This window comes from Solanum lycopersicum, chromosome 12 (assembly GCF_036512215.1).
Source record: "Solanum lycopersicum chromosome 12, SLM_r2.1".
In the NCBI taxonomy this organism is placed as follows: Eukaryota; Viridiplantae; Streptophyta; class Magnoliopsida; order Solanales; family Solanaceae; genus Solanum; species Solanum lycopersicum.
Genome location: NC_090811.1, coordinates 25,770,582 through 25,787,847, shown reverse-complemented (window position 1 = coordinate 25,787,847; position 17,266 = coordinate 25,770,582). Strand labels below are relative to the sequence as shown.

The 17,266-nt window shown below is 35.6% G+C and overlaps 1 protein-coding gene across 10 annotated transcripts in view; it reads left to right on the top strand.

The window, feature by feature from the left end:
• LOC101259130 (uncharacterized) overlaps positions 1-17,266 on the top strand; it is a 72,042-nt gene that overhangs the window by 21,334 nt on the left and 33,442 nt on the right. For 8 of the 10 annotated variants that reach the window (XR_011213508.1, XR_011213510.1, XR_011213509.1 and 5 more), the window contains 6 exons: positions 1,557-1,628; positions 1,772-1,867; positions 2,030-2,275; positions 15,724-15,907; positions 16,899-17,010; positions 17,085-17,171. Coding sequence is in view for 4 of the 10 variants with exons in the window: in XM_010315826.4 (XP_010314128.2) it covers positions 1,557-1,628; positions 1,772-1,867; positions 2,030-2,275; positions 15,724-15,907; positions 16,899-17,010; positions 17,085-17,171 (797 nt within the window). In the remaining 6 variants the exon portion in view is untranslated. Of the gene's footprint in view, positions 1-1,556; positions 1,629-1,771; positions 1,868-2,029; positions 2,276-15,723; positions 15,908-16,898; positions 17,011-17,084; positions 17,172-17,266 lie in introns of those variants that run through there. The other 2 variants (XR_011213511.1, XR_003244721.2) reach the window with 1 other exon arrangement.

The window sequence follows — 17,266 nt, the reverse complement described above, 5'->3', positions numbered from 1 at the left end:
TTATTCAAAAAGGTGAGCGCCTCGCCGCTCGCCGCGTGGCGTGGCAGGCCCTTGTCGCCTTTTGTCGCCTCTCGCCGTCCACAACAATGGATTTTTACGTTATTACTTCAATATCATGACGTAGAAACATTTTAACAATGAACCCATGCATAGAATATAAATTGGGAAAATTGATCATGGATACACCTTTGAAAACCTTTGAATTGGACTCCTTGAATGAGAGGTTATTCAAGAATGAAGGATCACCATACCTTAGTATTAGGAAGCCCAAAAAAATTGAAGAAGAAATCACTTGAAACCCGTTCTCCTAACTTGAATTTGCCCTAAACCTTCCATGCTGTTCTTGAGTTAATCTATTTGGGAGGGAAGGGTTTGCTTTTCATGTTTGAGTCTAAGTGAGGGTTTAGTTGTTTTAATATACTTAAAATACCCTAAATAACCTAAAATAACTGTCCCCTCATGTATTTAGCCAAGGGTGGAATTTACGAAACCACTATGGAGGTCCTTGGGGAGTTGTACTCAGACGTTTTGACCCTAAACACGACCATCTAGATGCTAGTGTCACCTCCCATAATTTTGGACTCCATACGACACACTAAAACATGAACAACACACTAGAACACACTAGCACACAAAAGACTAGTTTCGAACGTCTTGATCGTTCCTTGACGTTTGACCTAAAAACCACTCAAGCTTGCCCTTGGATACTATTACTCCTTTTAATTTAGCAAGTTATTAACTCAAGAAACCCACGTGAGACTCTAGTTCATCCTAGTTAATTTTGAGGGTCGTTACAAGAGCCCTTTGATTGAAGAAAGGGGACAAGAATAAAAAGGTCTTCCACAAGATGGCTAAAGCTCACCGAAGGTATAGCAACATAGACCAACTCATGATTCATGGAGCCATCATTGAAGAGCCAGATAGAATTCAAAATGAAATTGTTTATTATTATAAACGCTTGTATACAGAAACCATCAGTGGTGACCTACTTGCCAATATATGCAAGTCCCAGTCCTAACAGAAGAGGATAATATGTTACTTGAAGGTAATTTTGATGAAGAAGTTTTAAGAGCCCTAAAATTATGTGAGGTGGATAAAGCTCCTGGCCTTGACGGTTTCACAATGGGATGTCTTGTGAAATGCTGGGAGGTGGTAAGCAGGACATCATGGATACTTTTCAAAACTTCAAGCAAGGAATTTTGAGAAGAGCATTAATGCAACATTCATAGCACTCATTGTCGCAAGAGCATATTCGGTGGCACAATATTCCAGTAAATTGAGAAATATCTCCTAGAATGAGGCCCATAGCCTTATACCATGAAGAGGGACAGTACCTCCTCCCCTTTATTTTTGTGCTCTTAACTTCCAAATATCCCTTTCCAACTTAACTTCAAATACTATTTTCAAATCACCAAATCTATCCAAATGCCTACTTAAGACTGCTTTTAGTCAAGTTGTGTCTTTTGATGCTACATAGAATGAGTAACAATTTTATCAAATTGAATGTGCTAAATCATTTTTCGATGCATAGGATCTTTATTCTCGTTTTACTACAGGTGAGACAGGCGATAGTTGGTGGCCATGGTCTTGATGTGCAGTTCATTGGATTGAACTTTCTGGAATCCTTGGTACATCACACATGTGATATCTTATAACTTTCAATGAAAGCAGTTACTACTATTTTACATTTACTCTCTTTTATGTGGTAGAATCAAATTCAGTTGTTCATTACAAAAAAATTTCTGTTAAATTTTTTCTGCATCTCTTTCAGGTATCTGAATTTTCACCATCTACTTCAACTGCTATGGCTCTTCCTAGGGAGTTCCATGAGCAATGCCGAGTCTCTTTTGAGTTAGAATATCTAAAGGTTAGTCAGTATACCATATGCACTGATGTTTTTCTCAGACTTGGTCACAGCTTGCATCAGCCCCCTCAGTTCAGTTTTGCAGTTTCTTCAATTTTGAGTAATTACATATGGTTCTCAAGAGTTCTTTGTTCCTAGTTTTTCTTTTATACTTCCAATGTGCAGTTGTTTTACTGCTGGGCACAAGATGCTGCTGTTAGTGCCTCCAATAAAATAGCTGAATCAGAGGCTGCCATTCCTGAAGTTAAAGTTTGTACAGCAGCATTGCGTCTGATGCTTCAGGTACTCAACTGGGACTTCAAATGTGATGCAAATGTGCTAGACAATGCAAAACGAGGCATCAACATTTTCTCCGCTGGGTTAAGGGGCGATGTAAGCTCTCCTAAGAGGACTGAGTGTACCCTAGTGCAGGTAATAAACTAGTTCTGTACCAGTGATTTTTTTTTCATGAATGTAATAGAAAGAACAAAGAGTCATTCATGTGCTTGATGTTCCCACATGCTACAGTTTTGTCAGTATTGTATTTGAGAGTGACCAAACACTTCCACAAGTGCAGCATAAACCTAAGTTGCTCAGACTCGGGTGCGGGCATCCAGACGGATGCGAATCCGAGAGTCGGATTCGGCGAAATCCAAATTTTAAGATTCGTGGGTGCGAATCTGAGTATGGATACGGCTAAAAAATTTAAATATTATAAAAATATAGTTATGAAGATATTCTAAATTTGAGAGATATATTGTGATAAACTTACATATATTTTGTAGAATCCTATCTTCCGTTCTTCAAGATGAGATTACTATTCTATTCTTCCTACAAAGACATAACAAAATAGAAACTAACATTAAAAGCATTTACAAATTACAACAGAATAAATATAACTAAAAGAATCAATAAAAATTGGAAAGAAGAACTAACCTTAGAACATGGATAGTAACTCTCGAAAGTTGAAACAAAGTGAAAAGTGAAGAAAACACTACAATTATTAAAATTCAAGAGATACAAAAAGATATCTATCCACAATTTAGATATTCATAATTACTAATCAATATTCAGTACACCAAGTAAAAGTGTAAAACATACTATTGAACAAAAAGCATATCATGAATATCATGAATAGTATCACACAATGTAGAGGTGTGTTACTTTTGTTCCATCTACCCAATATCATGAATAGTATCAAAAAAATTTTGATTGACCGAAAATGAGATCTTTTTTCTCATGCTCAAAGATGACTTTCTTGACTTTCTTAATCATTGAGTCCCACATACATAAATGAGATGTAATTTTGGGCCATCAATATCGACACTTCTTAGCTTATCAAAAATTGGTTCCGTAAATTTCAAGAAATAGTCAATACTATCCCATTTTTCATCATTCATTATAAGGAATTTTATTTCACTTGTCTTGGCTTCAATTCCCTTATCCCCCTTATAATTCTTCCATTCATCATCCATGACCATTTTTTCCAAAGAAGATTTTACTTTGCGAATTCAGGTGATCATAGTGATGTGTGAGGCAAATCTTGTTTCACCAGCCTTCAACAAACACAAATCCAAATGTTTTTGAAAAAGTGCATGTGCCATGTCATGGTTCACAACAAAATTCTTTAAATTACTCACTTCACTAAGTAACTCTAAAATCCATTTACAATTAGTAAAGTGAGGTGATTTTTCAGAAGGTTGGCACATACTTTTCAAAGCTAGATTCAAACAATGAACAACGCAAGGAGTCCAAAATATATGAGGATATTTTTGCTCCACTGTAGTACCGACAAGTTTCATATTACTTGCATTATCCGTAATAACTTGAACAACATTGTTTGAAACTACATTTTCTATTGCTTCAATAAATAAGTTAGCAATATATTCACCATATTTTACGATTCCACTAGAATTAATTGAATTCAAAAACATTGGGCCTCCACTAGATGATGCCATTATATTGATCAAATGTTGTCTTTTAGTATCGGACCATCCATCCGAACAAATCGACAAACCTTTCTTTTTCCATGTACCTTTTATTGGTTGCAACTTTCTATCAATATATGTTTTTTTCTTGAGCTAAAAGAGTTGACTCAATCTATTATATGATGGGGGAATATAACTGGGAATGAAATTTTTGGCTAGAAACTTTGAATATTTTTTTAAATAAGGAGAGTTGGCAAAGTTGAATGATAAACCTGGTGCGTAGAACATCCTAGCGGCTAATTTGTCTGCCGTATTCCTCTCATAGATGCCGAATAATTTTCCGATAGCTCCACTACTCGAACTCTTTCATTTCTGTTGTTGAATTAGATCAGTCCCCTCCGAAAGTGATATATAATCAGCTTTTTTTCTTGGATCAACTTGAACATTGGTTCTTCTTCTTTCCGCTTGTTCATGCTCCATCTTCAAAATCGCATATATATCACCACTACTTTCTTTACATATTTGAACACCATGACCCGATAATCTCAAAAGATGTGCTTTCACCCTATTATATGATCCCGTAACAATTTTATAACAATAGTTACAACACCATGTCCTATTGCCACCCCCATTTGGAGCCATCGAAATAACTTTAACATGATTCCATAAAGGTTTATCATCAAAATCTATTCCTACACTTTTTGTAGGTCTCATAAAATCTTTTTTTTTTTTGACTACTTGATGTCATCTTGTTAAACAAAGGAAGATGAGTTTTTTTTTTCTTACAATAAACTTTGAATGAAAAATAAAGAAGAAACAATGATGTTTTTTGTTTTGAGAGGGAAAAGTAGGTGAGAAAGAATTTTTTTTTTGACTAGATGATGACTGATGAGATGTTTTTTTGACTCCTACTCTACTTACTTGGAAGACTTTTGAGCTTTCATTTTTCACATTGAAGAGGAGTGTATGTATATTGTATACATATATTTTTACTATTATTATTTGAATTGTTTTTATAGTTCTAATAGAAAAATTTATGTTATCTAATTTTTATTTTTTTGAGAATGTTTGGGTATAATGCTTTTATCTAAGAATTAAGTAATTTTAATATTTCTTATACTTAAATTTTTAGTATTTCGATAGTTCGAAGCTTGAAGTGATAGAGAGAATAAAAAGATCTAATAAGACGAGATCTTTAAATGCTTGTATTGATAGGAAGAATTCAGTGATCTAGCAAAACATGATCATTGATCTTGATATGATATTGTATGTGAAATACTGTATATATATATCTATATATATATATATACACACACACACACACACATATATATGAAAGAGAATTAGTGTATTAAGCAAGTGTGGAAAAGCCGAAAAAGGGAATTCAGGCACTATATATATATATATATATATAAAAGATAAAAGGGAACGATAATTTAAACAAAATTTGGAATATTATATAGGCCTTTCCTCATGGTGTCATTGGTACAAAAATAATATAAAATAATAATTCCAAAAATTGACTACTTTGCTTGGAAGGGCTTATCAATGTTTAAAATTAAATTTTGGTCCATAACTTATTTTGTCTTTGTTACATGTTTGATAAGGAAAGTGATTCCCAATAGTTGTGCTTTGTCATTTCTTTTGGTGGGACTCTACTTCTTAATCTCATAGCTTATATCGTCTAGTCTGCGTGGATTTAAAATTTATACATTACGTGTTAAAATTTGAAATTTTAATAAAATAATAATAATATATTTAAAATTTTAACAAAATAATTATAATATATTTAATATAATTTTACAATGAAATTTGTAGATGTAAAGTGTATAAATATCTTATCTTTTATCTATACAAGGTAAAAAGTTGTTTCCAATAGAATCTCTATTTAAAAAGGAAATATTAATTTAACTTATAGTATAATTTAATGGTATGAACTTTATTACTTCATTCATCCCATTTTATGTAATCCTATTGAGTATACGTAAGACTACTAACACACTTTAATATATATATATACACTAAGTACTAAATAAAACTACACTTATTTGTTTTTTTTTTAAAAACCCTTTCTCTGGCTCCCTGCAGACCATGTACTTATTTAAGAGAAATCAATGTACCTTTTCAAGAAAAAGTAAAGAGCATGTACTTTTCAAGAAAGATTAAAAAAAGGCTATGTATATTTCTTTTTACTTGTTTCAACTTTCAAGAAAAATACATATTTCTTTTACTTGTTTCAACTTTCAAGAAAAAAACTCTTCTTTTTCTCTTTTCAGTTCTCTGTAGTTCTCAACTTTTCGGCGGTGTCGCTGGAAACTGATTTTCTCTTCTTCTATTCTTCTCTTCCCTTCTCTGTACTTTTTCAAGCTTTGTACTCTTTACGCCGTTGAAAATTGATTTTTTCTTCCCCAATCTTTTCTTGGCTTTGGTCAAAGTGTTCGGATTGGGTTGATCGAATCCGACACGCACCCCGCACTCACACCCTCACCCTCACCCTCACCAGTGTCGTGTCGAGACATGTTTGCCTGCAAAATGAAGAGTCCGCGCAAATTAGGCGTAAACAAGAGGATAATAAACCGAAATAAATATGAATTCTCTAATGCAGGCACCCTGATTAATGTGGACCTCAAGATCTTCCCTTGTAAACTCTAATCCCATACCCAATTTGTTCTCAACCTGCCAAAAGCTTCTATTCAACACTTTTTATTTGTCAAATAGAAGTTACATTAATGTATTTACTATATCCTTTTTACATGAGAGACTTCCTCTGAACATTATGCATGTACTTGGTCCTTTATTGCTCAAACTCTTCAAAAATACGGACGGATGTGTGTCAGATCATCCAAAAGTAGTGTAATTTTGGAGGATCCGACACAGGTACATAAATATTTTTTGTCAGTCTAAGAAACATAGTTTGGTTGGTCCTAACCACTTGAAAGGCTTAGTACAAGTACGTGTTGTGGTTGAAATAAAAGTTATATATCAATGACATTGATTCGTTGCATTATATATAGGAAAAACCATGGAACTCAGTCATTTGTTTCTGCATCGTCTTTTTTGTAAGAGTCTTGTGGCCAGTGTTATCAAAGGCGCGCTTTAAGCGCGCTTAAGCCCTAAAGCGAGGCACAAAATGTGTTGAGTGCTTTGCCTCGCTTTATGTGCCTTTAGTGTCATCATCAAGGTTCTAAGGCAAACATTTCCTTGGCAGTGTGGCTCTTATGAAGAATTTGAGGTTAAATAATTGATATTTCATTTTGTCATAATTTTTTAAATTTCTTTGGTCATATATTTGTCATTCATGTTTATAATTTTTAGTCTTGGAGTAAACATATATTTTTGTTCTTTTCTCCCTTTGCGCCTTTTTTTTGTTAAGATCCACACTTTATTTGCACTTTGCGCTTAAAGCCCCCACATACCTTAGAGGTTTTTTATGCTTGTCGCCTTTGATAACACTGCATGTGGCAGAGATGTTCAGAACATCAAATCGGGTCGAGAAAACTTCTTACCTCCATATCTTTGTTTGGTTAGACTAGTCATCAATGATGCAGAAACACCAGATCAAGTGTTGATGCCTATTACCTCCAAATCGAGTACAATCAGTTCAAGAACACTAGAACAGGAATTGAAGGAGCTAAAAGAATTAGAACAAGGAATCAATAAAGGGTAGGAGTTGTACACATATCATGCATATGAAACTTAGACCCTAGCCTAAACAAGAGAAGACAAACTAAACTATTGGTTTGGGAAGAAAAGAAGATCCAACCTGTCACAAACTACAGAGATCAAACCTAAGTTAAGGAAGACGTTATCAAGATCATGTGAAATTTCATTGAAGGGAATATTTTGATAAGAGTTTCAAATGCAACATACTGTATTTCGTATCAGGGATTTTACACAAGATTGATTGACTTATAGGAATTTTCTTATCGGCATTCTGAAGGGTGAATTTTAGAGAGAAATGAGTTAACTAGATGAAGTTCTGTAGTAGCAAAGGAAGATTCTCCATCTTGATCCATGGGTCACCTGAAAGATTTTTTCTTTCACACAGACGGATGAGGCAACGGGATTCTTTCTCTCTTTTGTTTGATGAAACAATTATAACAAAGAAAGACCTTCATGATGAGAAAATCTAGACAGAAGGTTTGGTTGCTAGGTGTGGAGGCTGCAAAGAGGAGAGGGGAATGGCGGAAAATCAGTCTTCTGTTATACATAGATGATGCTCTAGCTTCCTGTGATGCTATACATAGATGATACTCTAGCTTTCTGTGATGCTAAAGTGGAACAACTAGGCATTTAAGTCTCATTTTGTCAGTTTTTGATCCTATATCTGGTCTCCACGTAATATCTCTCGTCTAGTTAATGAAGTTCATATATGCATATATTACAACAAAACTTGGGTGCTCTAAAGTACAAAACTTACTAAGTATCTGGGTATGCCACTGGTAGCTGTGAGAAATATAGGAGAAAACTATTATTGAATTTTTGTTGTAATTATTACATAAAGAACCCTATTTATAGACACTATATAATACAATTCCTTACCAAATAGGAGACTATAAACTATTCCTATTTTGCGTAGGATTGTGTTCCTCTATTCAATTCTAACACTCCCCCTCAAAGCTCGTGCATACAAATTATATGTACCTAGCTTGTTACAAATGTAATTAATACGAGGACCAGTAAGGGACTCAGTGAAGATATCTGCAAGTTCATCATTTGACTTCACAAATTTGGTAACAATATCTCTTGAGAGTATCTTTTCTCTTACAAAGTGACAATCGATCTCAGCGTGCTTATTCCTCTCATGAAATACTGGATTTGATGCAATATGAAGGTCCGCTTGATTATCACATACAAGTTCCATATGACCGGTTTCTCCAAATTTTAGTTCTCCAAGCAATTGTTTGATCCGAACTAGCTCACTAGTTGCTACAACCATTGCTGGATATTCTGCTTCTGCACTGGATCGAGCAACCACACTTTGTTTATTAGTCTTCCATGACACCAAATTACCTCCAACTAAAATACAATATCCGGATGTAGAACGTCTATCAAAGGGTGATCCTACCAATCAGCGTCTGTATATCCGGGGATATGCTCGTGACCTTGATCCTCAAAGAGTAGTCCTTTACCAGGAGCTGACTTTATATATCGCAAAATACGAATAACTGCATCCCAATGACTATCACAAGGAGAAGTCATAAACTGACTTACAACAATCAAAGGAAAAGAGATGTCTGGCCTAGTCACCGTGAGATAATTCGACTTTCCAACCAACCGTCTATAACCTTTCAGGATTACTAAGTGGCTCTTGAAAAGAGTTTAACATTCGGATCCATAGGAGTGTCAATGTGTTTACATCCCATCATTCCTGTCTCCTCAAGAATGTCTAAAGCATATTTGCGTTAAGAAATAACAATACCTGATCTCGACTGAGCAACCTCAATACCTAGAAAATACTTCTGTCTGTCGAGGTCTTTAATTTGGAAATGCTGAAAGAGATACTGCTTTAAATTAGCGACACCAACTAGATTATTTCCAGTGATAACGATATCATCAATGTAAACAACCAAATAAATACACAGATTTGGTGCTGAATGCCGATAAAATGCAGGGTGATCAACTCCACTACGAGTCATGCCAAACTCTTGAATTACTGTGCTGAACTTTCCAAACCAAGCTCTAGGAGACAGTTTCAGACCATAGAGTGATCGACGCAGTCGACATACAAGGCTTTGAGACTCCCCCTGAGCAACAAAGTTAGGTGGTTGATCCGTATAAACTTCTTCCTCAAGGTCACCATGCAGAAAAGCATTCTTAATTTCTAATTGATAAAGAGATCAATGACGAACGACAACCATATATAGAAAAAGACGGACTGATGCTATTTTGTCCACAGGAGCAAAAGTGTCACAGTATTCTAGCCCAAATATCTGAGTATACCCTTTTATAACAAGGCAATCGACTTGACCATCTAAACCAATTTTGACTGCATACCAGATGCCATATTAATAGGAGAACTAGGGACAAAGAACCGAGTCTAAAGTGGCAGAAGATAAGGGGTGTGGCTTTTCCAACGCCTTTTGTTTTGTTTGGATCCCATTGACCAAAGTAATAGCAGGAAGAGATTGTTAATGAACAATAGATGACAAAAGTGATTTGTTACCAGAAATAGGATCCTAGTCCATGACCCTTGATCCATGAGTATTAGACTATAAAACACAAACAAAAGAATTATCTGCAACAACATTATGTTGAACAACCGAAGCTACTTGTGCATACTTTTGCTTATTTGCTCGATATTGAAGGAACTCATTATATTCATTTAGAACAACAAGATCATAACTAGGTGGTGGACTATGCAAATTATGACATGTCATGAGTGTGTCCAGACTTATGACAAATACTACACTTGGATCAAGGCTTTCCAAGACAACCTCCTCGTCGTCAATTCTCCATTGATTGATATGCTTGTTTTTCTATATTCTTGAAGCCAAATGTACCAATCCCAAAAGACATAGTGAATTTAGAGAGGGGAAAAAAACAGATAAGGCTAGTGGTGGTGTTAATTTTTTGAAAAACAGTGGCGGAAAAAATTAATTCCTAGGACAACCACTAGGTTACCGGAAAACTGCACACTGCGATTTTTTCTCTCACACATGCTCTGATACCATGTGATAAATATAGGAGAAAAGTATTATTGAATTCTTGTTGTAAATTATTACATAGATAACCCTATTTATAGACACTATAATATAATTCCTTACTAAATAGGAGATTATAAACTATTCCTATTTTGTGTAGGATTGTGTTTTCCTATTCAATTCTAACAGTAGTAAAAAGCAAATTTTTGAGAGATATGGAATGAGGTGCTGCAAAAAAGTGAAAAAATTAGAAAGGTGGAAAAGTCAATATTTTTTTTTTGGTGGCAGGATAGTGCTTGGCAATAGTGTTTTTGATGAACTTTCGTCATATATGCTGTCTTTATTTCCAATGCACGTCACAGTACATTCGAGAAGTGATGTTTTATAGAAAAATATTTATCTGGCAAGGGAACCAAGAGAAGAAGCGTATGCTCCTGAAGTAGTTGGGGGCGTTTTACATAGAGGAACAAGCCTTTTGGAGGGAAGTGATCAAGGTGAAAAGTGGTTTAGAAGGGCATTGGGCTCTAATAATTGTGACTTCAGCTTGTGTAGAGGTATAAGGAATCTTTGGCAAACTTTTGCAGCTAATTCAAACATCAAGGTCTAGGAGGGCACTGGGCTCTATCAAATAGTGAACACGATCCACGATTAGGAAACACACCTTGATATTGCAAGTTCCTAGAAGAACTCACAGAATATAGTTCTCTCTTATACAGAGTAGCAATCTATTTAGGTGGAATAGTTTGGTGGACCCTTGTACTTGTATGTGTTTGTATTGTGAACCCTTCTACTTACATGTTTGTTAACTGAACCCCTAAACTCATCATACATAATATTTTAAACCGCGTTAACCATGACTGAACTTATGTGTCATTAATAATGCTGAGTTGGAAACTTACGTGACAACACGCGTTTAACAGCGAGTGGAAGGTATTTTACATTAAAATATTTAAATAAAAATAATAATCATCAATTTTTTATTAAAAAATTAAAAACCCATCTTTCTCAACCATCTCTCTCCCACCCCACTCCCACCTGTCTCTCCTCCGCCTCAGCCCCCTTTCTCTCTTCTTCTTCTTGGAATTTCATCCTTAGTGCCACCACCACTACTACTACTGCTACTACTAGCAGTTGCTCGAATAGAAATAGAATCAAGAAAGGTCCGATTCCTGGCAATAAAAGAAGAAAGATTGGATTTTTTTGACGGAAACGAAGACTGAGGCAACTGAGAGCTAAAGTATAGATGCTACTACAGAAATTGCTAGAAGGTTTGATCTTTAGCAGTTTCAGTTGCAGCCTGAACACAAAACAAAGTACTAGGAAAGAGTATCAGGGTGCCATTGAATGAAGCAGAGATAGATCAAGATTCTTGGAATAGTCAAAGTACTAATAAATAAATAACCTTTAGGGGGTGTAGGCAAAAATGGTGATGGTATGCGTCCAAGATGAAGGCAAAAATGGTGATAGTGTTCGGCTAGATCTGATGGTTGGTAGCTTAGGTTGTTGGGTTTGTGGAGGTTGGAAGAGGAAAGGAAAATGATGATGATGTGCGAAGGAGATGATGCCATGTAAGGGTGAGAATATGAGTCGTATCGCCATAAAAAATGGTTTTTCGGCAACAACTTTGGCTGTGAAATAGTGTGAGTAGGAGAGAGTAATGGAGTTCTACTATAAAAATATAATTAGTATATTATTCTTTTTCTTTTATTAAACAATTTTGGTTAATGATAATTTTAAAAATAATTATGACATGACGTATATATATGTGATATGGATACGACGTGTCTTTTGTATGAAAGAGATAGAGCCACACACATCGTTCGAGGGGTTTAAAAGACTCATTATAATTGAGTTTAAGGGTTCAATTGACAATCATATAAGTAGAAGGGTTCACAATACAAACGCATACAAGTAGAAGGGTCCACCAGACTATTCCTCCATCTATTTATAATGATGATGATTGTTAAGGTTTTTTACACCTTTGGAAGACTATTACGTACTAGGAAAGAAACCAAAAGGCCTTTCAAACTCAACCCACCTTTTCCTAGAGCTAATAAAGATCTCAAGATATTCTAATAAAAAATACTTCACTCTTGACAAACATATCTCTTCTATTTATAAGTTCCTACGGTTTAACAAATAAAACTTGGCCAAATTCTTCGACTCAAGTCCACAAGTGATGTGTGTTTTTCTCTCACAAACCCAAATCGAATTGACCAATCAGGACTCTTATGGTCTCCTTCAAGCCCATATATGGTCCAAGGAACTTCTTGACTATTCCAGTCATGGCTTGTTTGATCTTCTTGGCTTTAACCCTTGTAATTGGACCATGTGGAAGTATAAGGTAAAGTCAACTATTAAAAGTTGTATAGTCGCCAAGGTGAGAGAGACGAGGGCCCACGACCTAGACCAGGTGAAGTTTATCAAGGCAATTAAGATAGGGTATTGGTGGAAGATATACTCATTAAACGATGATGATAAATATACTTCCATACTCTTAAATGTGGAGGAGGACATGAGCAATGTGCTAGGTGATTTATAGTAGTATGCGAATGCGAGTCGTCATGAATTTGGGTATTGCAGGTGTATAAAGTTTGAAGAAGTTAAGGGGGCAATTTGTTAGATGAAAAGGGGAAGAGAGAGCGAGTGAGATGAGATCCAGTTGAATTTTAGGAGAACACATGCAAAGTAGTTATGGAGTTGTTAACTTGGTTGTTATAATGTCATATGTAGGTACAATGGTGTATGTTATTTGCAGATGACACATAATATTGATCGACGAGTCAGATAACAGAGTTGACAATAGACTGGAGGTTTGTAGACAAGCCTTATAGTCTAAAGGTCTTAAGATGAGCAAGAGTAAAACTAAGTACACGCGGCGACAGTTCAGTGCCATATCCCAAGAAAGTACACGCGGTGCCAGTTCAATGCCATATCACAAGAAGCAGATGTTGAGGTGATAATTGGTACACCTTACACAAGTCATTCCCAAAGAAAGAAGCTTCAAGTATTTGGGTCTATTATATAAGGAAATGGGGAGATTGACGAACATGTCAATGTGTGCATCGATTGGCGTGCATCGGTCAGTTTAGTTTTATCTATTATCGGTTCGGTTTGTTGATTTTGATTTTTAAATACGCTTAATCAACAACAAACCAATGAGATATTCATTATCGATTTTTGGTTTATTGGTTTTTGGTCAATAGCGGTTTGCTTTTTGGTCCACCCAATTAGAAAAAGCTCATAAAATAAATATATAATTTCTCACTTCTCTAACAATTTGGTGCGATACATCGAGACAAGTGAATCAATTGTAAATACTTTGATAAGAGACATTGCATCAATAAGAGTAGATGTAGTACAAAGGCTACAAAAACATGTTACAACCGAAACACAGTATGAAATTTCCGACGTGAAGTAGAAGTATTTTGACGTGTGAAGTGTGTAGACCATTGTGTAGAGTACTGATATAGTGCCTAGTTATGTTAAATTATGAATGTTTAATATTTATGAAGATTGAAGGGTATAACAGTAAATTACAATCGTCTTATGGGTTATCAGTTTACCCAATAACCCAATGCTAAAAGATAATACCAAACCGATAACCCAAATTTTTTTAAATAAAATTATGAGAAATCTGTTAGCGGAATATCAATAACCCAATAACATTTTTTTCGGTTTATTGGTCGGTTTGGTTTTTGCACCCCCCCCTAAATGTCACACATCATACATAATCTAGATTGATGAAATGAAGGCTCACATTCGGTGTCCTATGTGATAAGAATGTCTCACCGAGACCTTAAAGCTAAGTTTCATAAAGTTGTTGTTAGACCGTCTTTGTTATATATGGGGTTGAATGTTGGCCAACAAGAATTCCCAGATTTAGAAGATTAATGTAGCAAAAATGAGGATGCTAGATGGATGTGTGGGCACACTAGCGGAGACAAGATTAGAAATGAAGATATACATGGCAACGTGGGAGTGACCTTTGTGGTGGGCAAAATGTGGAAAGTGAGACAGATAGTTCGGGCATGTGAAAAGGAAGAACACGAATTCTTCAGTGAGGAGGTATGGGAAATTGAGGCAGATATGTTAAATATTTCTTATGGACGGAGAGGAACAAAAGATTTTTCGATGGCACCCCAACTCCAATCTCTACCTTTAAAGCAAGGTGTTTGATTACTCTTTTTGGTTGGGTTAATCTCTCTCCTGTACTTGGTGCCAATTCTTTCCTGGAATTTATCAGCTCCATAGATCTCTGTTGTTAGATGTTTAGATAGTTTTTTATGCCTTTTTGGGAGCTGATATTTCTTCTTTTGTAATCTGTGCATCTTCTTGATGCTTTGTTAATGACATTCTTCTTACTTCATAAAAAGTAAAGAGTTTGGTAGTGATAGCCTGATAGGTCTATGCAGTGATTGAGGTAGAGATAGACTGAGGAAGATCTGGGGAGATGGTTTAGACAATCTCACCAAGGAAATGACCTTGTATAGGAGGGCATGGGGATCAAGGATTAGGGTAAAATAAAGAGCGATTTCTATCTTCCCTTTGGTAGAGCATGGTTCTAGCCTAGAGCACCACACCTACTTGCTCACTTACCAGTATTATTCCTATTATGTAAGCAGTACCTTATTCTTCAATAATATTACTAACTATTATTTCTTTTACTTTATTTATGTTACTTTTTTGTCTTCAAAATTTTGACTCTTTTTTTTGCATTTTTCATCATACCTGTTCTGACATCGTTTTTTTGAGCCGAGAGTTTTTCAGAAACAACCTCTCTACCCCATAAATGTAGGGGTATGGTCTGCATACACACTCTCCCTAGACCCTGATTGTGGTACCACACTGGTATGTTGTTGCACTTGGATGTCTTTACTTGCCACTTGATCTAGCTGGTTCGTATCAATCAAATAGTGGGGTTCTGGTCATACAAGCTATGGGGATATTCTTTACAGAGGCCTTATATTGCTGTACTATTGTGTGTTTGGTTAGGGGTGCAATGCGTTACACGATCAATTTCTTTTTATATTAGAAGTGGGATGGAGGGATTATATATGTTGCTAACCCATTGGGCTACTTCATGATGTCTGCTAGACTGATCTTCACTACCACTTGTTAGCTCTATGTACTTAATTTGTTTTACTCTAGGATGCATGGTTTTCTTCTTCGTAATGATAAAATGTCTAATTCGTTTAAAGTACCATTTGTTTCTATTTTTCCTTTCAGATGTTGGATTGTTTCCACTAGTCATTCTAGCTAAACTAATCTTTTAATAATTCGTGTTTGTTCTTTTCATTATTTATAGCCTGGATCCTCCTGGCGGGGTATACTTGTGTCGAGTGGTCACATCGGATGGCTTTTAAGCTTTTATGAAGCACTGAGGCAGAAGTTTTCGTGTGAAGGATACTGGATTGATTGTCCTCTTGCAGTCTCTGCTCGCAAGCTTATAGTTCAGTTTTTCTCCTTGTGGGGAACAATATTTCCATCTGGTACTCATACTAGTTTGCTATCAAATTTGTCGTTACTTTACTTTTAGTACATTATTCCCAACTCCTGTGATAGATGTGATACATCTTTGATTGAAATTGAGGATTGCTCTTCATATTGTCAACTTGTTCAGTAAGGCTGATCAAGTATTTCTCATACTGTTAGTACCCTAAAAGAGTGAATACTATTGCGAAGCTGGAACTCTTCCAGCCTATTATATTATGTTATGCTGGACGAGGACTCCAACCTCCAACTAGTATTTCATGATTGATAAATCTCAGACTCACTCAGTTTGTTTATAATAATAATATTACTAACCTCTTACCATTTAGGTCCTCTTTTTGCAATTGATATGGCTTAACTTCATGTAATTTTTATTTCAATAATCTCTGAGGAAAAGTTGGTAACTTGTCATATATGCTGAAAGTTTTGTATCATTGAAACACCCAAATCAAATTCTTTTCTTGTATCAAAAAGATGAAACTTTTCAAAAGTGTAACCTTTGAACTATGCTTATAACTTTCTATCTCCTACTATACCTATCCTTCACCGGAACCCACTCGTGGGATTACACTAGGTACGTTTTTTTTTTGGTAACTAATATGATTTTTTTGATCACTAAGTATTAGAATTACAAACCCACAGTCAGCTTACGACAGTCGACTTTCTCAAGGATCAGAGTAAATCTCACAAGACTCATAGACTAGAGAAGAAGGCAACACACACTATTCTTCTGCTAGTAGCCAAAATAACTCCCAACACTACAAAAGACTATAAACTAGAAAGGCAGTATGTTGTTGTTGTTGAGGATTGTGACAACTTGCTATATGAGTTTCTGTAAAAAAATAATTCATCTTACTGCTCTTACGTTAATAGTAAGTGGAAGCTCTGTCTTGATTATTGCGTCTTTCCTTTTTTACCCGCATAAATGCTAAATATTTGACTGTGGGACCTTTGGGTGCTCATTCGGTATTCCTCTTTATATGGAAGCAGATGACGGGAATACTCAAAAACAGCACCTTTTGCATCTTTTATCTGGAATTATAGCATGGATAGACCCCCCTGATGTTGTTTTTACAGCAATAGTGAACGGAAAAAGTGAAAGGTTAATATTGGTACCAATGCCTGCATATTCTCTATTAATGTGCTACGCTTGACCAATTTTTCAATTTTGTCCAGTGAATTCCTTGACGGATGCCGAGCCTTACTATACATGGCTACTGTAACCACAGTGCTAGTATTTGATGAACTGCTGAAGTCTATAAGGTCAGTAGTAACCTCTGTGGTAGTGTGTGTGTGTGTGTGTATATATATGTATATATATGCCTCACTATACATGGTTACTGTAATCACAGTGCTAG